Raw genomic sequence first — 23,738 nt, 5'->3', positions numbered from 1 at the left:
CAGTTCTGTAGACAAATGATAGAGAGGGCCCAGAACCCACATTACATGCACTGTGGGGGCTTTACTTCCAACTAAACCTACTCTGCTCCTGCAGGCTGAATGCCATCAGCATCTGGAGTGCACAACTGGAGTGCAGCTTTTGTTTTGTTTCATCCAAAACAAACCTAGTTCACACAATCTGAGACCACTGTACATTGACATGCTATGAAGGGATGTCTAGAGATTCATTTCCAAACTGCACCATTATTCCAAAGCACAAGACAAAAGCAGATTTCTCCATTGTATCCAAGTGCCTTTGGACTGCTCACCATTACACAAGCAGTAAGGAGCCCAGCTCAGTATTTTACCCTCCAAACAAGTCACAAATGAAGAAACAGCATTTTCTCCTATGTTTTAAAAAAGTTAGTGTAAAATTGCAGCATCTTTCAGGCTTTCATGGATTTTTGTCTGCAGCACATCCGGTAGGTCTGGAGAACAGAGACTGAGCACCTTGGAATGTCACAGAGACAGAATGAGATAGAGCAGTGAAAGGAACCAGAGAGTGAAAGGTGTCCCTGCCCATGGCAGAGGGGTTGGAACTACTTGGTCTTTAAAGTCCCTTCCAACCAAAACCATTTTATGATTCTATGCTTCCACAGAAATCTATGCTGTTAATGGTTAAGGGAACAGTGGAGAAAAGAATATTACAAAATAAGAGCATGACCCTGATTTTGTTCAAAAGAGGAACAAAAAGTTAAGGTAGTAAGAATGTCAAATTTAAACCAGGATTTAAACCAGGACTTGCGAGGTCAGCTGAGCAAAGGCTTATTTTGAGACACCAAAATAGAGAAGACATTTGTATTTAGAGGTTTGGATATAGTCACCTACAAAGTGATTACTGAGAAATTCGAAATCCCAAGGGCATGACCTGCATAGCACAGATGAGAAGAACCCACTGAGGCAAAAACTGAACCTACATATGACAAACCAGGATAATGCAATGCCTTGAAAATCATGGGCTGTTTGTTTAGTTCCACCAATGCTAACATATAACATCATCATATTTGTTGTACACAGCAACAATCTGTATGCACTCATATAGGCAGATTCTAGAGGAAATCTGATGGGATAATGCAGGGGCACTATAGAGACAGAAAATTATATTAGGTTTCTCCCCCCCTGCCAACCCCCCCCCCCCCCCCCCCCCAAATTATAATTTTAGTTCTGGCATGACTCAGAGATAGAGATAAAAGCTTAAATAAACACACAGTTTGTTAGCAACAACGCGGAACTATATGCACATAAATGCCTGCACATTGTATTATGACCTCTTACACTTATGGGCTGAGATGTGTTCATACCACAAAGCTACATATAACCCCCATCTGGTGTGGAAAGTTGGCCTTGATTCAAGGTGAACTTTTAAGGGAGACAAGTAGACATGCAAAGTGCAGAACTGACATAAATTCCACAAAAGCAGGATGCATTTAGATCCAACATTTGGATAAAAGTTCAGAGTTTCATTTTCAGTGGGACCCAGCGTTTTGTCAAAAATCTTTATATTCACTCACCTGTCTATGCAGTTGAATGAATTTATGGGGGTCCCCGTCTGCCCAAGGAGGAAGCTGCACATCTCCAAGCACTGTTCCATCCTGCATGCAGCCTGCAGGAATTACAAAGGGAGAATAAAAAAAAAAGAATAAAACACATTGCAAATACAAACTGCTTTTCTAATGCACTGAAGTCAAAGGAAATTGAGGTGATTTTCCCACATGCAGTTTCAGGTTCATCAAATTTAGTGCCATAGAGTACTGATGACTCATTGTTCTGGGAATTCTCATCCAGTAATAAAGCACTGAGAAGATGTTCTAATAATTGTCACTAATACAGTAAAAATATGCATGTCCTCAGCACAAACCATTTTAGCACAGAATGCAAATACAGACAAGACAAACCTGTTTTCACAACTTTCTTTTAATACATAATCCTGTGGGTCTAACTGCCAAATATTCCTACTAAATCAGCTACTGAGAGGGATTTTGTTCTCAAGTCCTTTGCAACCTGATTCCTTTCAGAAAGTGAGCATATGTTCTTATATCAGAGCACAACGTTGCACAACTAGATGAATTCCAATCTAAATTGAAGTTCAGGTTGGGACCACAAATTTCCTTACAGTGTAGCAGTGAACAGATTCAGGCTCTTAGCTTTGCCTATTGTAAAATCTTCCTGTATATTTGCCCTCTACTGGCAAAATTCTGGTGTCCTTGATGTCCTTCCATGAAGGATCTTGATGATTTCAGCCAGGCTTTGTTTCTTGGCCTCCTCTCAGGATGAAACTACCCCAATTCTTTCTTATTTTTTAGCAGTCTTCTAACATTTTTTTTTCCTATTCTGTTCTTTTTTTAAAAACATATCTCATTTCACTGATATCTTAAATACAATTGTAGCTAGATCTCAATACCATGGGTTAAGTTGCCTTTGCTGTCACCAATTTAGGATGATTCTTAAGGTATTTCTCCTCCACCTAAATCGTTAACCAACTTGTGTTTACTAAAAAAAGCAGCTTTGCATTGCAAATAGTGTGAATGTCCTGTAAAGTGAAGTGGATCAGAACTGCCATGCCTATTTCTGAATACTTTTTTCTGGATTCTCTCTGACCCTTCATTACTGATGCAGAAAGGTCTAGAGATAATGTATATTCAGAGGGGATTGTAATGCTGCTTGAGGGCAAGGGAAATATATCAAGTTCATGTGATTTGTGCAGAACTTTTCAAGATGACAGTGAGGACATTGGAAACTTTAATCACCTTGTGGTCTCACATGAGATTAAAAAAACCCCACTTCTCACCAACACCATTTAATAATTGACCCATCTCTAAAAGTCAAATTAATATATTTTTTTCAAAGCCACAGAGATGTGATGATACAGCCCAAATTTTTAAAAGCAAACAACTAGATTGGTTATATCAAAATCCACTTTTGTCTGACAAAATGTGTAATTCCCTTGCACAGTAACTAATAGGAACTGATAGTTCCTTTCTGACCTGGAAACTTGGTTCTTCATTCATGTACCAGCAGCTTGTATTCTTGCAGCCTTGTTTTAAGAAAAATTAATCTCTTATCACTAGAAAGTCTCATCAGTCTACATAGTTCATAGACCAACTCTCAACAAATGGTTCGGATGTTTTCTTTTGGTAGGATGCTGGGAGGAACACTTAAGTCCTTTCTATAACTTACCAAATTCAAAGTGATTTGCATTGGTTAGGAACTCTGGTAAGTAAAAGAATTCAGGGATGAGTTCCCTGACATCACTCATGTTGTCCCTTGATGCTGATTCCCACGTGCTCTTGACACTGTGAAACATCCTGTCTGCAACATCAAAACTCCCACCCTGTGAAATGTAGACAGACAAAAAGACTTCCATGAGAATATTCTGTTAAATAAAAAGCATCTTAGCCAATTCTGCAATGAGCACTTTATCACGTTTGATAAGGAGATGCCTCAAGATATGTCACAGCCATGTATTCTATCATCTTATATTAGGGACTGTTTTAGTCCTGATCTGTAGGTATGTATGTTGAGAAGACCATAAAGCTTGGAGTCTTAGCATAGCCTGCAATAACACAGAGGCAAGCAGAAACAATCATGGGCAGCTTGAGAACATCAGCATACCCATTATTAATGCTTCTGAAAACACTTAATTCCTTCCATCCCAAAGTGATTTGCAAGCAGTGGACACAACTTCAGTGTTTTCACTTCAGTTGTGACCCAAACTGTTATGAACAATCTTATGTGCAATTCTCCTACGAAAAAACCTTGGAGAAGGGGAGGTTACCACTGATGTAATATTCATTAGATCCAGCTAAACAGAAAAGGCCTAGTGGGCAGGAGCCTGCAGGGACTGGTCATACATTATGAGAAGGATGGACAGCATAAAGAGGGGAAGAAAAGGAGAATGCCTGGGAACCAAGCTGAATTGGTATGAAAGGAAGGAGAAACAAGCTACCTGACATCTTGAGAGTATTTGAGCATGTTTAGATTAATGAGAGTCAAACACCAGACAAAAGCAGCCTTAGTAGCCCAGGACATCATTCCGAACTAAGGCCACAGGAGGAAAGGATTAAAAAATAAAAGTCACTTACTGAAAGAAGGGAACATGCTTTACAATGGAACCATATTTCCTACAGGATTTCCTAATAGGATTTCAGATACTGTATACATTTGTGAAAATCCAGGTTCACCTTTACATATGGGTCTCTACATTCAGCATGAAACAATTTATTTTAACATAAAATTTCTATAGTAAGGAAAAAAAAAAGAAATCAGTTTTTAGAATCTGAGTTTGTCAGAAACACCAAACTGTTTTACAAGAAAAGCTGACTTTTAACTGTATTAAAGTAACAGAACAAAATTGTGTCTCAATATCTAGCTCAGGTGCTGGCAGCAGTGCTCCCAGGACAGTATAGATACTTCTCACTGGGGTCAACTAATTTGGATTATATGTCGTGGGATATAACACTACATCCCACTGCCAGGGCTCAAGACAGATTTTCAGAGATAGAACAAGTAGCTTTAAATAGTTCTGCACTACAGTGAAAATGTTTGAATAATTGCTTATCCTCAGCCATTCAATCCTCAAAGCTGCCTCACCAGGCAAAAATAAGCCACTAGGATTGCATAATGAAGACACTAAAACATAGACATGGTGCAAGAGTCAATCTGTTAATGAATATGAGGTGCAGACAGGTTCTGTCTATGGCTGACCTCTTGGGAAAACTTTTGTTTCTCTTTGCCCATAGACTGTTGCATGTGCCAGCTGGGAACGATATTGCACTTCTGAATAACAACAGTCAGCTGAAGTTTTGACTTGCAATCTATTAAATAAGAAAACAACATTTAAGCACCCTCATGCTGTGAGGATGGGATCCCACTCCCATGGACCAGATGAACACTGAGCAGCAGTTCTGATGGTAAGAAACACTGCCCTTCTGGTTCCCCTTAGTACCTGCACACTTGGGTTGCAACTTCTTTGGATCTACAAACTCTGCTTAGTCTGGGAACTGCAAGTCGAGAAGTAACTTTTGCCATATTTTTTGTTAAGGAGAAAATACCCTCATGGTAAGCTATCAAAAGACAGAAGTCAATAAACCCTAAGTGCTGAAGCCACATTCCTTGCTTGTCTTTTGAGATAGGCTCACACCAAAAGCCAGCACACAGTCCAGAGGGAAAGACCCTGTCCCTGTTTCCCTGAGGTGAATTCTAACCAGCCTTCTGGTCCAGCCTCATCTCTAAATGACAGCATAGCTCTATTTTAGCTTCTTGTCCTTCTTTCTTATACCACGGACAATTGTGAAGCCTTCCCACATCCACTCAAGGGACAGAGTGAAGAAGTGAGTAATCACATGAGCAAGCCTATCTGGAGTTAATCTGATGCACAAGGTCATCTTGTTCTTGATCATTATTAGGCAGGGACCCTTGAAGTCAAATTCAAATTGAAATTAAAACAGAGTAGAAAGAGGACTATAAATAAATCAACAGCTAACAAGTATCTCATTGAAGCATATTAAAGGGCTTTGTATATTTAATCTGCACACAGTGTGCTGTGTCTGGTGGTGATTGATGCTTTTTCATCTTTTTTTGCAGCTTTTATGAGAGCTGGTCGTAATCTCCTGAGAAACAATATGATTTGTAATAAAAAGATTACCTGTATTAAATAAAAATAATATATACATAGGAAATGCTGTTAGCGTGACAAATCTGGTTAAAGATATTACCACCACGAAAAAATGTGATTTTTTCCCTGGCTGTCTAATTCATTTTAGGGAAAAGTAATATCTTTAAAACTTAAGCCTGTATTATTTATAAAGGAAGCAATAACTGATTTTCCCATTTCCTATATTAATAAATTTATTTGCATATATTTATATCAGAATTAATGAGTTTTCTCTCCCTATGAATGCAAAAACTGCACTGAAAGGGAAAAAGAGAATCAAGAATTGCTTTATGCTTTTAGATTGCAAGACAACAAACTCTTATGACTTTTCTACAGACACAGTAAGTCTCTGTTTTCTTTCCTTTCAGTAGAGGCTTTGCTGTCATCAGAAATACTGGAAAAATATGCTTTTTAAAACTACAGTCCAGCATGGTATATACAAAGCAACTACACACAGTTATCTCTAGAGAGATGTTAGAACTTCACACATTTATAAAACTAAGCATCAGCTTGATGGTGCTTTAAACCCTAAGAACTCAAATGTTTCTAAGAAGTGCTTATGAAGATGCCAAGACTTTTCCACATGCCCAGAGAAGTTATTACCTGCAGATAGTGCTTAAATGACTGTTCAAGAGTCAGTGACACAATGAAGAGCAAGAACCCTATTTTCTGTAAGTACCTTTGGGAGATAAACCTCAGGAAAGGTCAATTTGATACCTGAAATGCAACAGTAGGATAAGAATACGCAAGGATAAAAAGCTGAGTCGCTCAAAAGCAAGTCTCACTATTGAGGACATGGGGTCCTAGAATGCTTTTCTAACAAAGGCACTAAAACAGAAACCTTTACTGCTCTTTTGTGGTGCTGAGACCAATTCCTGAAAGGAATTCCAAGAGGTACTTGACCAAGGTGAAGTGGAAGATACCATCCAATACCTGTTTGATGAGCAGTTTTTTATCCATTCCAGTACAGTATGCAAGACACTTATAAACTTTTCTCTAGAATCAGATCTCAATACACTTAAAAAGTCAAATAATATGGTTTCTCCTGTACAATCCACTCTCTAAAGGCAATGCTTCCTCACTGCCTTCTTCTGTAGTCAGGTGCAAATCAATTGTTTGACCAAAACAGATGTTATACCAACACCGATTTTTCACAAGGGGTGCACCCAAACTGTTACATTTCCTTGTCATGTATTCAGACTGTCCATTTTCAGTTAAAAACACAGATTTCACACTTTTTAAGATGCTGAGAAGCTTTCACAGCTCCCAAATACAGCACCCTTCCAAGGTCTTAAGTTTGAGAGTACTCTTGTTGCAACTGACTTGCTCATACAGTTCTTGGGTCTGCTGTTTGCTTTACTGCATCTCACAGGTAACAATTCCTAAGCCACTATAGGACCAGTCACCACAATGGCAATGAGTTCAGCTGAACATGTGGCAACATAAAAGCAGAAGAATAAGAATTGAAAAAGTTCAACAGTTTCACTGGATCCACATCCAGATAAAATTTTGAGTGCTTCAGATCTCAGCAGCCTTTGAAGACAACTATTCTCACGAAAATGCTGGTTACCTGCTAATCACACATAAACACAGCCACAAAGCATTTGCTCAGACTTCGAACTCGTTACGCATGAAAAGTGTGCCAGTGAGATACAGCCTTTGTTGTTTACAACAAGAAATAACTGCTCCACAGTCATTCATGACTGCAGCTAACATATGGCTCACAGAGTGTGATGGTAACCATTGCCTCAGGTGGTTCACTAACCCATCAGCTACTGCTGGTAACAGCCAATATCATAGGGCTTATTACTTAATTAGCACAGCACTTTATTTGTATTAGTTCATTTAAAAAAAAAAAAAAAAGACAAGATAGAAAAGACAAGGAAAAAAAAAGACCAGCATAATAGCAAAGCACTTGGAAAGCTGCAGGAGACATAGCCATCCCTCACTATCCAAACAGCAGCCTCTGAGTGTGGAATGTTAAGGCTTAGCTATCTCCCTCATGTTGCTCCATAAGGATAGGTAGATTGCAGTAATGCACTCCTTAAAAAATAAACTTTTGAGGATCTGTCCTCCTGGTAGACTCTGCTATAACACAACACATACTATAGAAATAAGGGTAACATCTCCCTGCTACAGCCCAGGCGAATTTGCTTGTGTATCACCAACTGCCTGCTGAAAGGGAATCAGGAAATTTGACGCCCCTGTATGCTGAGCAGATGGGAAAGGTAAGCACAATGTTCAATTTCCATGCAATTCAATTCCATGGTGAGAATCAGCCTGGCCCTTCAAAACAGTGTCAAGTTGAGAACAAGATTAAACAAAATATTCCTTCTGGAGCACTAGATGTAGTCTATCCCGACTTCTTCGGGAAGCTGATCCCTTGATCCCTATAATTTCCCACTTACCAGAACCTGTGTGTCCTCACCTGGCCCAGAAATGCCTTTTATGCCACCACAGTGCTCCAAGTACTTGTCTATAGCTGCATTACTGTATGGGCACTTGGGCTTAGACTACCTACCATCAAGTCTGATCTGACCTAAAGTCAGGAGCTTATATTCAGACAGGAAATAAAACATTTTCTAGGTGTTTACAAGCCTCAGGTCTCACAAGACTAAATAATCCTTCTCCTTCACATAAGGCATGCTCCCACTGAGATGTTTTCACTGAATTCAACACACATGGCTTAGAGCCTTCAGTAAGCTCAGAGTCCACACAGAGAGCACAGAAAATGCTGAAAGAATTAATCCCACTTCATTACACAGCCACTGTAATGTGTTACATGGTTCGTAACAAGGTGTGGGAGGGAAGCTATCTTGCACTCTTACCTGCAGAGAACAGAAGGTCTGGGTGAATGGCTCCATTCGGACCAGGTAAGATGCCACAATAATTGCTGATGAATAGTGAGTACAGTAATGGCACTGGGCTGACAGGTCTCCTGGAAATCACACAAAAGTCAGATTCCAGTGCAAAATACCACCATTTCAAGCCCATAGCATCCAGTTACCACAGCAAAACTAAATAGGGAAGAGGTCTTTTAAGCAGATGTGTTCAAAGGTCTGTGAGCAAAAGCACACCTTGCATTTGCAATGAATGCGCACAGTTACTACTGAAATATGTTAATTTTTTGCCTTCCACATTTGATTTTTTGGAAAATAAGGCCTTTAACTTTCCACACCATTCCTTTCCCCAATACTACCAAAAAAAGGTCTTGATCTCCAGAGGTCAACAGTCTCACCATTCGGTTTCCATTTCTTAAAGTAGTTCTCTTAGTTAAGCCTGTGCACCTTAGCTAACAAACAAGACTAATGTGCGCAGCTTAGCTAACAGCACAGTCTTTTCCAGAAAACATGGCTTTTTGCTGTAGCATCTCTTCCTGCCCAAAGGAAGAGAACAGAATGCAGCAGTACAAGGCACATAAGGCAGTACTTGAAGGAGTCATTTCTCTTTGTATTCTCAACCAGTTTGTACATAGCAATGTGAGAGGCTCTCCTTGGCTCTTCCTGAGCCACAATTCTGCAAAGTTTTTGGGTGTCCTGAGGGGAACTCAAGCCTCTGCTGTCTCTTAGTCTCCTAAAACACTCACCCTCACTCTTTTCCACTTCAGTGAAGCGCTGGATGAATTTGCGTTTCCTCTCCACAGTCTGAGCTCCCATGGGCTTTGATAGGTCCCGAAATGTATGAGGATTAGTAAGGTTTAGAGTCTGAAAAGCAAAACCAGAAGATATGTAGATTTTTAGATCCCTGAGTTTTAGAAATCATGACTGTCTCAATGACACTGTATAGCTGCCACGTTGTGTTGGAAATTTCAGCCACACAAGAAGGTCACAGGTTTATCCACCTCCAGAACTTCAGAAAAAAAGGACCTGTCAGGTTCCAAACTACTCTCAAGGCTTTTATGTCTGGACCTCCTTCTCAGAGGTCACAGAAACATGCCCATGCCTATCTGCTGAGCTGATGCAGCCTGCCCTTAACTAGGTATGTATTTAACAAGTGTTCATCCACATTTGTGAGACAGAATGTCAAACTCAGCATGCTGACTTGAAGATAAGGCTAATCTATATAGAATGAGTAGAGTTCAAATTAATTGTCTCAAATTTTAAACCCTTGGTCTAAACCCCTCTACTTCAATGGCATCTTTAAACAAACCTTTGTGCAGTTGCTGTCATAGAAAGTACAGAATGCTGTGGCAAGCACTGACCTCAGAGTGATAGTCAGCGAGGACCCATGGAAACACAGGATACTGCATGTAGTCATTGTAGCTGCGGCCAGCCAATGTGTTCAGGTACATGAGGTAATCAAAGTTGCTAATCTCCCTTTTCTGCCAGGGAAAGGAAACAAACATTAAAATATTCAGACTCTACTGGTGAAAACCATGCATCAAAGTCACCCTCAGAGCCCTGTGGTTCCCAAGTCCACCAGGACAAGAGTCATAAATAGTGTAATCAATCATGCTTTGCCACTCAGACCAGCACAACATCTCTTACACAGCAATCCATTCAAGAGAACCTGTCTCATTCTGTCTCTTCTTCAGACAGGCCATTTGTGTAAAAGAGCCCTTTTTCCCCAATTTAAAAGTGAGCCAAACACATGCAGTCTGGATATTGGAAAACCCTGGACAACTGCCTGTACAGAAAAGGCTGCACGAAGTGTTACATATAAACAAGAAGGTGTGGATTTCTTCACGTGTCTTGGGTCACCAAGATCTGGGCTACGGGAAAGTAAACACATCTCCCAGCTCAGCAAACATCTGGGAAAATAAGAGGTGCATTGATTTAGATGTACAGATGGTCTGTGAACAGACATTCAACTAGGTGGCTCTCTTTGGTCTCAGTTTAAAAATGTGCATAAAATCACACTTAATCTGCCAGACAGTAGTACCGTATGTTTCACAGCAGGAGGATAAAGATCTCTGCAATAACCAGATGTAAATACTGTGCTCCTCTTGCCAGCAACCTCACCTCCAGCAGTGAGTGAACAGCTTAAGCCTTGAGGTACATACACACACACACACACACACACACACAGACATATTTGTGTGCAGACACAGAGAGAGGTGCTGAAATTCCTTGCTTAATCATGTGCAGCCAAGATTTAACTCACCTGCCACTTCTGGAGCACTGTCTTTTCCCCTCCTGAGTGTTTCCTGTATGGAACAAACATTTGACTGAAACAGCCTACTTTAGAACAGTAAGAGAAAGTCAACACATTAACATCTGTGCTCCCTGTGTCCCCTGCTCTCATTCTACAAAACTGGGAGAACACCAACACTAGAAGAAAGTTGAGGCTTCATCATTGACCAAATTATTCCAAAATCAGAGTGTCATTGATTAGATTAGCACAATACAAATTTCATTATTACTTTCATATGGAAGGAAGGCTCTGCCTTATTAGCAGGGCTGGCCTAGCTTTAGGTGGCTGATGAACTTATCACTCTCAGTCACTCTACCTTTGACACGCTGACTGTATCTAAACTACTTGCCAGTTGGCTTCTGAATGAAGTCCCACTTACAGCATGATAATTTTTAAAAAAAGAAAAAAAAGAAAAAAAAAAGAAGAAATTAAGGTTGTAGGACTAAGGATGGATTCTGTTTGCCTTATGGTATCACTGCAAGGCGCAGCAGTGATGCTGCAAGAATTCAGTAAGCTGCAAGAATTCAGATGCTGAGTCAAGGCAGAGAAGATGCTCCTGCAGCAGAGGTAGATGGACAGCTGGGAACAGCAACCTCCTCAGCTGTTCTGAGATAAGCCACAGGGCTAATCAGTCTGTCCCCCCAGTTTCATGCCATTGTAGAGCTAAAGTGCTAATGACAGGTCCCATTAAGGCTGTCTGTTTCTATTCTGAAGCGTTAGTTTCAGAAGTTCATGCTTTTCTGAAGTGTTCAGAAAATACATTCTTGAAAACGCAAGTCCCTCAGTATCCCTATCAAAGATATTCTTGTTTCCCAAAGCACTTTGAAACTAATGTAGTCCTTAGAAGCAGATTGTCATTTTAATATTTTTTACAATAATGGACTAAATATGTATTTTCCATTTTTTTGTTCTCAAAATGCAACTTTTAATGAAAACTTTAAATAAAAACCCCCAGATCAACTGAAGGCAGATTCTAAACAGGGAATTCACTTGGAAATAAGAAAGGGTCAAAGGTTCTGAGGAAACAAAAGTCACATTCCAACTGCTCTGAACCAGAAGGTGTATCAGTATCTGAAGGCCATGGATTTGCTCTCGTCAGTTCCTAGAGACCAAACTGAGACAAGTGACAGCTTCTTGATTATCATGGTTTAACCCCAGCTGGTAAGTACGTCCCACATAGCCACTAACTCACTCTCCCCCCATAGGAACGGGGGAAATCATAAAAGTGAGAAAACTTATGGGTTAAGATAGTTTAAGAGATAAAGCAAAACCTGTGCATGCAAGCAAAGCAAAAGAAGGAATTCATTCAGTACTTGCTGTCAGCAGGTAGGGGTTCACCATCCCCAGGGAAAGCAGGGCTCCATCACATATAACAATGACTTACAAATGCCATCACTCCAAATCACTTGCAATGTCTCTGCCTCTGCTACTTCCCTCAGCTCTATGTGCCAAGTATGACATAGCATGGTATGGAACATCCCTTTGGCCATTTGGGATCAGCTGTCTTGGCTGTGTTCCCTACCAGCGTCTTGTGCGTCCGAAACCTCCTCACTGGTGGGACAGTACAAGGAATAGAACGGGCTTTGACTTTGTGTAAGTGCTGCTCATAAGTAACTAAGACATTCCTGAATTATCAGCACTGTTTCCAGCACAAATTCAAATTCTACTATGAAGAAAATCACCTCCACCCCAGCCAAAACCAATACATGGATTAAAGACACTTTTGATCTTCCAAAATAAACAGGATTACTGACATGATATGATACTGGTGGCAAGAGAGGCTTTTTCCTTTGAGTGTAACACTTTAAACAAATCCTAAGGTGCCAGCTCAGAGTCAGGAGTATTAACTTCATGAATTGTAAGGAAATAAGTTCAGTTATAGATTCAAAAACTGCCACAGGAATAACTAGCTGCTATTTCACACTCTTCTGCTCTGTATTGGACACACTAGAAATTCACAAAGGAAGGCTTAAAGTAGCTTCAAAGATCTAAATGAAACACTGGAAAGGTCCACGATCATTACAGTTTTATTGAATTTGCAGTAGTAAATTCTTGTAAACCACCCCTCATGCTTATGAATCACTATTTTACTGCCTGTTCAATCCTGGATCAGTTAATAGTGTACATAAAGAAAAAACACTACAATTTTCTCAAAATATTATTTTATTCCTTGCTTAGGAGCTCTCTTCAGAGAAAAGTGTGTATCTGAGAGAAGGATTTTGAATGAATAAACATGAAATACAGGACAAATTCTAGCACATGATTTACAATTCCCAAGATATGCTTAGTTCTCCTAAGCATATGAAACTAACAATGACAGGCTATAGTTTTATGGAAAACAGGCAACACAAAAAGGTGTAGAGTTCATGTCCAATACAGAAAAATAAGATCTTCACTCTTTGTCCAAAAAAAAAAAAAAAAAAGAAAAAAAATTATATAATGGTCTAATTTACACAACATAAATCAGAAACAATTTAATTGACTAAGGTAGAGTTATGGTGGTTTTGCACCTCTAGTTTGAGCAACACATGGCTCAAGAATGGAGAAATTCCAAAGTACAAAAGAGTTAATAAACATTTATCCTTTAAAATTCAGTCCTCTCACACTGTATGTAGATTTCACAGAGCTTTGCCCCAGTGACCTTTGTAAGACCTCCAAGAGACATTTGGAACTCAGAGAGAGTATCTCAAAGGGATGGAACAGGATCAGGATTCCTGGGATTATTTGGAATGTGGTTGGATTAGGGTGTTCATCGCAGATGGATCAAGTTAGGTTCTTCCCTTTCCACAGGGGTAGATTCACTCACTAAAACTGCCCAGGTTTATTTTGGATTTTTGGCTGAGTTCAAAAGCAGGGGAGAACATTACGAAACGCTATACACAGGACTAAACTGGGCCAGTCTGTGTGTATGTTATGCAAAATACACATGCTGACTTATGGGTGCCATGACCCTTTAGTGAAACACTTGCTCTGCTTGTCACAAGCCCTAAAGAGCTAATAAGGACTCCACAAGGGTCAAAATAATCCTCTACAATGACTTTGGAAGCCACTACATAACTCAAAGAGGTTGACAAGTTCATCACATCATGAAAATAAGCAAGGCTAAATGTAGTCACTCCCCTGTAAAAGCCATCCTTCTGAGTCTCAGAGGACGTGGCAGGATGATTCCTCCAAATCCCTGGAGACATGGAATTCTGCATTCTCCTTTGTTGACTTAGGAGCTCAGAACATGAACTGCATTACAAGCAGCTCAAGCCTATTTCCGCCTTCTCCTTGATAATCAAATAGCATTTCTCCAGCCAACACCTCTCTAGACAGCACAGCAACAGCTCAGTGTAGATCAACATCAGCTATCCAGCCTCATTAAGTGCATTTAAAAGTAAATAAATAAACAAATATTCAAAGGTTGTTTTTTTAAAAAAAACAAGAGAAGTACTTTATAAGTACTTTATAAGTTTAAATAACTAAACTTCCAGAGGGAATGAAATTATCTGAAGTCAAGAGAAGTACCTAGATATTTATCTATATCTTAATTTATAAGGCATTTGTAGGGCACCAGACATGGCAGAATCTAAGTATGATGTGTACTAATGATGATCCACCTTTGGCTACACTATACATGAGTGATTTATTAATCCCTCTTCCATTAACATCAGACTATGATCTCACTCTTGTGATAGCCAGTGCTCTCCATTTGCTAGAGACAGGTGGACCTCAACCCATTTGGAGATTCATTGCAGATGAGATAATCTCAAAGGATAAGATTTTGCCCCACTGAAATTAGTACTAAAATTCCAATAAACTTAATAGGTTCTTAGACTTCAGAAAGCTGCTTCCACTTTCTTTTTGTCTTCCATTCCCCAGACTTCTTAAAGTCTTGAAAACAGTGCCAAGGCTCTCCTAAAACCACTTTTCTTAAGGAACCTTTGCAATTACCAAAAACATTGTAAGGAAAATTCCCTCCTGTTAAGCCACTTAGGTCCAAGTCCTACTATTAAAAAAAGAAAAGACTTCAAAAGGAATATAAGTCTTCCCTGTGAAAAAATCAAGTCTCTCTCAAACTCAGAAAAGTGTTAGGTTAGATTACTTTAGAATAAAGGTACAGTGTCCTCCTTCTTTGACTGTAGCAGTCCACCGTCTGGGTATTCTTAACCTGTGCTCAAAGAACTGAGATATAATACAACATTTATAAATAAGTGTCATTTTCAAGCAGAGCTGCTTGAAGGGGCTAGGGAGGGAGAAAGGAATCTCTCTCATTTACAGAACTCTGCACCACTGTGCATTCACAGTGCCTAAACCAAAGGGATAACGTTTCCACTGTGGAAATGCTGTGCTCAGGCACACTTCGGGTTGGGAAGAAACACATCCAGTAAATTCTGGTTATTTTTTGAGGTAAGCAGAATGCAATCTCCAAGCCTGGAATCAGACAAGCACATCAACATTATCAGCTTCTTTATACCAATAATATCCCGGACTCAAGGCAGAGGCCTCAGTGTTGCATGTTCTACGAATAATACGTAAATAAACCAATCAGCTACTTCTTTTTTCCCCAGATATTATTTTGAAATTACTGCAATTAGTTGATAAAAACTTCATCTTGGTAATCTCAATTTCAGTAAATTCACATGCTTCAGAGGGAAATTGTACCAACTGCACCTTTTAAGGGTCACAGATAGATGAATATAAATTGCAGCTCACATCCTTCCTGCTGTACCACTGAATGAGCATTCCCTCCTGTGCCCATATCTATGTAATTTAGCATGTGCTAAGGATGGTATCACAACTGTTGTGAGTTTTAACACACACATACAAGCATCTATCACCGTGTTACAGCCAAGTAAAATGGAACAGCCAAAAGACTAAAACTGACAGTTAAGTAACGTTGGAAGCTGACTAACAGCTTCTAACGAGCTCCAGATGCTTTTTCTTTCTGCATAATTTGAAATCTAACATTTCCAGGCACTGCATGCCATTCAGTTCTTCCCCCTCCAGCTCGAACTTCCATTCTGGAATCAACCATTATGCTGATGATCTCCAAGGGCGTAACACTCTTGTTGCTTAGTAACAAAAGTTTCACGGGCTGCGGAAGGAGCACTGAATAGCAAGACCCTGCAGCGAGGGAAGCCCTTTTGCTACTCCTCCTCCCTCCACACACACAAGTTTCTTGAAGGGCTGCCATTTTCCGTCAAGAAAGTGCAATTCAGAATTTGCAGGACTGTGGAAAGGAAACTGTCCTGTGTTTCCTGCTCACAGTTTTATTTACAGACTGAAAGACTAATTCATAACTCAAAGAAGAGAAGACAGAGGACAACTGCACAGTAACGGACTATGAAGGCTCAGCCCACACTACTGAGAAAAACCAAGCAGCTTGTGTCATCCGTACCTCGCCTTCTAGGCCTTTCTAGCTACTAGCTGGTAAGACCTTATGTAGGGGGGCATTCTGGAAGAATTGTTAAGATGAAACAATGTTTTTGTTTGTTCCTGGTGGGCTTTGGTTTTGCAAGTGAGCTTGCAGTGTGATAGTATGGTGGCTCTGAAGTGATCCAGAAAAGTAGGAAAACTAAGGACGAAAACCTCTCTTGAACTATTTGCTCATGGCAGGATTTAGTCTAAACCTGCCTGTTAGCAAAAGACTGCATTTAAGATAGTCAGTGAATTAATCTCTCTTCCACAATGGATCGTATCCAACAACAAGAAATGATAACAGGTTTCTAAGTGGTGAAATGATAACAGGTTTCTAAGTGGTGAAATAACAACCCACCCAAAATGTAACTGCTTGGCTTCATGCAAAATCATTTGCTGTACAAATGCTGGGTTTAAGCTTTATATAAAAGTATTTCAATAGAGGTATTCCATGGGTGAATCAAAAAGTTCCCACGTTGCCAGAGAGGTGCAGGGCATGTCTAGTTTTGCTGGGCTTGGCAGGCCTGCTCTGCTCTGTGCAGACTTTCGAGAGGAAAGTCAGGGGAAATATGCATTCTTCTAGGATCAGACCTCCTTCTTAGGGCAGACTTAAGATACTGTGGGTCATGACTGACTCTTGTGCAAGTGCTTAATTGCAGATAAGGAGTAATCCTCAATCCTTCCTTGCCTCAGGGAGACACTGACAGTCTTGGTTCTGATGCTCAAGGTCTATTCCATCCCTGCAGCTCCCAGTGACACTGAGTACCATAGACAGCATGCTGCCCTTGATATACATTTTCTACTAATTTCTGTATTAGGTCAGCCTCATAGCTCTGGGCCTATGCAACACTTAAAACTCTGGGGTTAGCTCTCAGATTTCAAAACCCCAATCCAGAACAAGGATTTTGCCAAGTGTGGATAGAAGGGGAAAGGTTTTCTTGTCAAGGTCCTCTTTAGTGAGACAGTTCCTAAGGACTTACGTCTTCCTGATCAGTGCATCTTAGAGGTTCACAGTAGGATTTTAAAAAATCCGACTAAAGGAGGCAGGGTGAAGAAAAACTTCCTTAAAATCTGAAAGGTCCAGGTTCAAACTTTGCAACATCAAACTTTTTAACAGGTTGGAAGGGGTTATTGACAGAGAAATACCCAAACCCAACAGGTTAAACTGCAGGGTTACTGCTGCCAAGCTTCCAGCACTCAACCTTGTACGCCAGGCTCCCTCTAGTGCTGCCAGGCACGCACAGCGCAGAGGGACACCAGCACTGGGAACCAGCATTACCAGAGCAGCGGCAGAACTGGCTGATTTTTTTTTTTCCTCGCTGGTATTTTTTAAAATAAGAAAGGAAACTGGCTTGGCTCAATGTTCCCCTCTTGGATTTTAAATGAAAAATAACAGAAAAAAATTACTAGGAACTAAAGGAAATGTTTTATTTCCAAGAGTTTTAAAGGTGTTTTTAAAAGCATTTTAAAAGAAATTTTGAAATTAGAAAAAAATACGTATCTTTCCTTGAAACTTCCATTCATTTTCTTAAAGGCATACAAATGCACTGAATGTTCTGATCAACTCATCCAACACAAAATTCTAAAAAAGAAAAAGTTGGACCTAAAAGTCACCTGGTTCACATCAATTACAGGAAGCAGAAAGTCTCCTTCCACTGAGCCAACACATAAGGAAGCTGCCCTACAGATCTTTCTCTGAAGCATTGTAGTCACCCTCTGTGCACCAGAAAGGACCCAAGGTGTCCTGTACCAGCACCAGGGCCCTGGCATTTCCTACACAGCTGAATTTTATCTTCATAGAATTGAAAAAACAATATTGCATAAAATCCTTAAAATGAGTGACCTGTGATTAGAAAACCCTGCTATTTTGACCTCCAGAACTTCCTACGCACTCCTGGGCAAATTATTTACACTAACATCAACAAAAGTGAGAAGAGTACTTTACTTATACTGTAGAGTACTTTGCTTCAGTTACCAATCTACACTGCAAAAAGAATAGCATTGATATTGCCCTTTGGGCACTGCAAGGTTAAGTGCAGCAAAGAGTAAGAGGCCTTCAGATATCATGGTAATATAGCCCTGTAAGTACTGGTGAGAGACAGAAACACAGGAGTGACACACAGAAAGATTTAACCATGTTTAAATGTTTTTATGTAAAATAACAAAGATTCTATTTTGGAGCATACCCTCAGGCCAAGACTGAAACCACTGTGCTGCTTCCAGTATTTTCTGAAGCATCTGCCTCATAACCAAGCTCTTTGGAGGAAGGGGGAGTAGCTGGGAGAGATTCCCCCTGCTTTTGCATTATTTTGGGCTGTGGCATGTAATTGAAAAGGAGCTGAAATGCCTTAGTTGTAGCCTGAGCTTTCCCTTCATGTATTCGCACATGATTAATGAGTAGCCAAAAAGCCTGAAGGGTTTGTAATGAAGCCTTTCTAATAGGGAAATGTATTGTAGACAAATCCATATTTTGTCCCAAACAATCATTCATCAAAGCTTCAATTTGACTCTCCACAATTAAATGCCAGAGCACCCAGACCATCCTGAGGTTAGCCAGCTGTAACTCATCCTGCTGTAACTCATGCTCCTCTCTGAACTCTGGCTGAGAGGGACATTGTCATCCATTTCCAGGGAATCAGCCTATTTCCTATGTCACTAACCATAATTAGTAGCTGTATTTGATGATCTTCAATTAGAGAGAGTTCACCAAACCTGAGACTAAGTGGACTGTTCTTACAGGCCTCAATTCAATAAAGCACGTAACACATGCTGAGCATCAGTATGAGTCAAAAGTCTGAGCAGAACACCTACATGCATTTTTCTGAGGGCAGGGCACCTTTGCAGTGGGTGACCATCTATCCCACAACATGGATGAAGAGACAAGGTTACCCACAGGAGACACTTAGTGAGGCCTGGTTAAGATGTCATTAAGCAGCCCTGACACCAATCCCTGTTGCAGTCTGCCCTGCAGGTGATGTATCAATTGCCAACAATGCTGGCAAGTCTGGGAGCACACTAGGTTAAAATAAGACTCGTAATAATTTCCTTTAAATTCTTAATCCAGAGCCCAAATCTTAGGTCCATTAAACACGACATTTAACCAACCTGTTAGCAGATGCCAGGCCTGTAAAGAAGGCAACTGTTGATCTGGTAGAATGAGAAAATTTTGGATAGCCTCTTTTAATGCAGTCCCTAAGGACTGGATTGAGACCCAGGTTACATTTGCTTCAGTCCTCAAACGGCTGATGGATAATAACACATTTCATTTTGTTTCACAACATCCTGGGCTTAAATTAGTATTTAGGGATGAAAGACAGCAAATGTCTCCCACTTGTAATTTTACCCTGTAATGCAATATAGGTGTTTCATTGCAATAAAATCATATTGTAAATTATCAGAATTTCACCAGCTCAAAATACTTTCAGGAAGAACTCTCAGAGTTGCAGTTTTGCAGCTTTGGGGTTGAAAAGTCCTGATTTAAAAAACAACCAACCAAACAAAAAAAACAACCAAACAAAAAACCCCCACCAAAACACAAAAAACCCCAAAACAAAAACAAAAAAAACCCTGGACTTCTGAAGAGTTTAATGGTAACATTAATTTATAACTGTGTGATTAACAGCCATGGCTTTCAAAGGCTTTATTGGAGTTCCCACATTTTATCCACAGAGTCTGGTGTGTGTGTCTATCTCTCAGCGGAGACATGGCCAAGGGGAAAGGAAAAGGTCCACAAGGGAAAAGGATCACTTTGAAAATGGCCAAAAATTCAATCCGGGTAAGTTTTAGTGGAAGGCGCCGTCTTGACTTGAGCAAAATGGGCATCACCACCTTCCCCAAATGCATTCTGGAACTGGCTGATGTGGAGGAACTTGATTTGAGCAGAAACATGTTGAGAAAGATTCCAAACACCATTGAGAAGTTCCAGAATCTGCTCTGGTTGGACCTGCATAGTAATCAGCTTGATGAGCTGCCCAAGGAAATAGGCACACTTCAGAACCTTACTTTCCTGAATGTATGCAACAACAAGTTGACCACCGAAAGTCTTCCAGAAGAGTTGAACCTTCTCAAGAACCTCAAGACCCTTAACCTTGGCTTGAACTGTCTTGAGACTGTTCCCACCACTCTTGGGGCTCTGAGGGAACTCATTGATCTAGGTCTCTTTGACAATGCCTTGACCACCATACCAAAAAGTGTGAAAAATCTCCCCAAGATTGAGAGAATGAATGTAAAAAGAAACCCTTTACGAGAGTTAGAAAAGCCAAAGGAGGAGGTTGACACCATTAAACGCATAGAAACGCTTTACTTAGTAGAAGAGAAAGACCTGTGCTCTTCCTGCCTGAAGATGTGTAAGGGTGAGAGGGATGAGCTGCACAAGTTGGAGGACATGACACCTAGCTCCTCCAAGGAGCTCAGTTTCTCTTCACTCCTTACACCCAATTCCTCTGCAAAGGAGAATCAAGAAGAATGGAGAGTAAGAGGCCCAGATTCTTGAAATATATCAAGGCACTCCACACATCATGTTCTTTGAAGTTTAGTCCAAAAAAAAAAAAAAAAATACAGCTGACCTCCCTCTTCCTCTGTTTTCCTGATCTTCTTCTTTAAAGTTCTGCTCTGTTTTAGAAGCTGATCTCTGTGGTCTCCAAAACAGATGTATATTTGGGAAGGGCTATTTCAATCTGGGCCTGTTCCTACAACATGTTCTCCATGTGTGGGTTTTTTGGGGGTCTTTTGTGTGTGAACGTGTCCAGTGAAGACAGGTTTTTCTAGTAAATCTGTTCCCACCACTAAGCGTCATACATTAGCTGTGTTCATTTTCATTGGGTGAGAAACAGTTAAACAAGTCTTAGTAAATACACTTTGGAGGAAAAGGCACAGACCTGGGAACCTTCTGCTGCTGGTGGCTGCCACCAAGCTCTCAGAGTCCCACATAGGCACTGTCAGTGTAGGAACTGTGAGCCTTTCCAATTCAGAGGCAGCAGCTACAAATGTTATGCTCAGCAATAACTAAGCAGTGGAAACACAATGCTTAGAGATAGACAACCCATGATCCTGTTTTGCCATCAAGGGGCCAGACTCTGCACAAGCAAGTTCTTTGGGATTTTGGGTGCTATATCTAGGTGCAGCAATCTCCAAGTTGCATAGTACAATCAGCAGTACTGCCCATACTCGTGTTTTCTCTGCCTCTGAGTAACCCTCCAAGGAAGCTGCAGAAGGGAGAAGGGGTGGGGAAAAGGTTTTTTCTAAGGGTCCCAGGCTTATCACTTAAGCAGTGACTAAAGGTAATAAGAAGAGTCATTGTCTTCCATGATCCATGAGTCAGGTCTAGTGTCCCCACAGTACTTTAAGCTTTCTGTTCACATGTTCATATGCTTGTGTGCACCTGAGCACACACATTCACTTGCTCACATCACATCCCTAGGGCAAGGAGTGCTGAGAGCCTGCAAACAGCAATATACAGGTACAAGCAATGAGCAGATTATAAAAGCAGTCAAGCATGACATGAGAAGAAGTGCTGGCAGTGACCATAATAACCTGTGGTGACGGCAAACATTTAAGTATATTGAAATGAACAATAAAGTGCCAGGAGCACTTTATTTTTTAAATTACTACAGTAGAGCATGGGAGTTGGAACTCTTGTGTATTTCCTGTGGACTAGGTGGAAAAAACTACATGGGGTTTCCCAGAAATGCTATTACCTCAATGTCATGTGATTCATCAAACTAGTGATTTCTTCTTTCCATGCTTCAACTTTCATGTGCAATTATTAATAGTGTGTCTGGACAAAGGGCTTAATCTGGCCTGCCTCCCTGTCTCAGGTAGGGCAGGAAAAGCTGGGATGCTGTGGAAGATGGCCATTGCACTACTAGATGGGGAAGAAGCCCCATATGTTGCTTTTAAATTGTCTAACTCAGAAGCAGCTCCAAAATTCAAACAAGGGAAAAGTAAACTCATCAAGTCCTCAGTCCTTGAGTTCTGACTGGAGCTTGGTAAAGGGAAGCACATCTACTAAGGTAATTTTCACTAACTTTCCACTTACAACTTCTGCGATAGTTACTTAGGCAGTGGTACTATCTTATGTGTATTTTATTTCAGTTCTTTCTCTAACATGGTCCAGCCAAAGCTGTGCCAAAGGCCCCTCACATTCTCAGAGTGAGTAAGATGCACAGGTTCTTCTCTCAGCTAATGGAGTAAAACTGAAGACAGAGCCTTATGAGATTCAGGATATGTTATTTTAGACCTAGACATGCAGCCTGCCTCAGTCTCTGAGATTAAACATGAATCAAGTGTTTCTCACAACAACCACAAGCCCAGTTAATGCCCAAAGCTCCTAATGCTGTAGTGCATCTTATCTCATGACATTCACACCTGTTGAGCACCCAGGAACCACAGGGTTCCTCACAGAACAGACATCATGCTCCACAGAGTCAGCCATCCCCTCTGGCACAGGTTAGGCTCTGGCCAGAGCTGGCTGCAGACTCCACTCATACTTTTTGTCAGTTGATGACTGGATAAAAATGCTCACTTATAAGATAGGTAATGATCTACAACAGGTAGACAGAAAATTAAAGAATACAGCTGACACAGGCCACAACAACTCACAGGTGCAATCTGCAGAGTATTTCAGCCTCAGGTGATCATTTCAGAGGACACCAATTAGCGCTTAGGGTTGTGTTCCTCAGAAACCCAAACTGAGAAAAATTATAGGTATGCAAGTAACTCATGGTCAGCATGAAACATGCTCTCAGTCACCTGCCACTAGGAGAAAACTTTTTTTTCCTGCAGTGTTAAATCTGAGGGACAAGTCTGAATCCCCACTACACAGCTAATATAACATGCCAAAAGATCCATGTGTACATCTATCACTGTCTGCCCTAACCACGCAATGAAGAGGTCATTATGCAGAAGCATTATGGATTAGCTCTAACCTCATCTCACTGACTGTCTCTTCCCACAGTAACCATCTGTGTAGAGTTTACCAATAAAGTAATATTAAGGAGATAATAATTATTAATCAACTCTGCATGATCACCTGCTCAACGCTATCTTCATGTCTTCATAGTGTGGATGATATATGCTAGAATGCTTTTTGGAGCTCTACCAACATCTTTGGATCTTTAAAACAGGGGACACAAATAGGTAGGTTTCTGTATGTTTTGCTTTAAGGTGCAACTTATTCACACAATTGCACTTATCTACAGTTACCCAGTGTTTCCTATGGTTTACCTTATATTCAGGGACTCTTCTGTTATCCCCTTCGACTTCAAAGCAGGCTGGAAAGAGCAAAATCTACAGGAGATACATGAAAGGTGACATTGTATTTATGTAAATGGTTATTAGGATACATTACATATATATATAACTAATACCATGTCCTCAGCAACCTAGAATAAAGCTGCAAGACAACACAGCAAAAGCATACATCTAGTGTTAAGGAATTGCCTGTGGGCTGGATAAAAGCAGTTTCTTTCTCAGACAGGACAGTGAATTGATATATGGGGCTATGGACTTA

The 23,738-nt window shown here is 40.5% G+C and overlaps 2 protein-coding genes across 2 annotated transcripts in view; one reads left to right on the top strand and one right to left on the bottom strand.

Annotated features, from left to right (window-relative positions):
• WDFY4 (WDFY family member 4) overlaps positions 1 to 23,738 on the bottom strand; it is a 124,101-nt gene that overhangs the window by 18,162 nt on the left and 82,201 nt on the right. The window contains exons 47-53 of the mRNA XM_027880471.1: positions 23,453 to 23,515; positions 10,796 to 10,838; positions 9,894 to 10,013; positions 9,279 to 9,396; positions 8,521 to 8,630; positions 3,217 to 3,370; positions 1,551 to 1,642 (exon numbers count right to left, since the gene is read on the bottom strand). Of these exons, the coding sequence (XP_027736272.1) occupies positions 1,551 to 1,642; positions 3,217 to 3,370; positions 8,521 to 8,630; positions 9,279 to 9,396; positions 9,894 to 10,013; positions 10,796 to 10,838; positions 23,453 to 23,515 (700 nt within the window). The remainder of the gene's footprint in view (positions 1 to 1,550; positions 1,643 to 3,216; positions 3,371 to 8,520; positions 8,631 to 9,278; positions 9,397 to 9,893; positions 10,014 to 10,795; positions 10,839 to 23,452; positions 23,516 to 23,738) is intronic.
• Positions 15,725 to 20,794, top strand: LRRC18 (leucine rich repeat containing 18). Its single transcript, XM_027880469.1, has 2 exons — positions 15,725 to 16,240; positions 19,898 to 20,794. Exon 2 carries the CDS (start codon positions 19,932 to 19,934, stop codon positions 20,718 to 20,720), a length of 789 nt encoding a protein of 262 aa, XP_027736270.1. The 5' UTR covers positions 15,725 to 16,240; positions 19,898 to 19,931; the 3' UTR covers positions 20,721 to 20,794.

This window comes from Empidonax traillii, unplaced genomic scaffold (assembly GCF_003031625.1).
Source record: "Empidonax traillii isolate 1590-97213 ecotype Southwest subspecies unplaced genomic scaffold, ASM303162v1 scaffold70:size1330859, whole genome shotgun sequence".
Lineage (NCBI taxonomy): Eukaryota > Metazoa > Chordata > Aves > Passeriformes > Tyrannidae > Empidonax > Empidonax traillii.
Note: the sequence above shows the minus strand (reverse complement) of the source record. Positions and strands in the feature narration are given on the sequence as shown.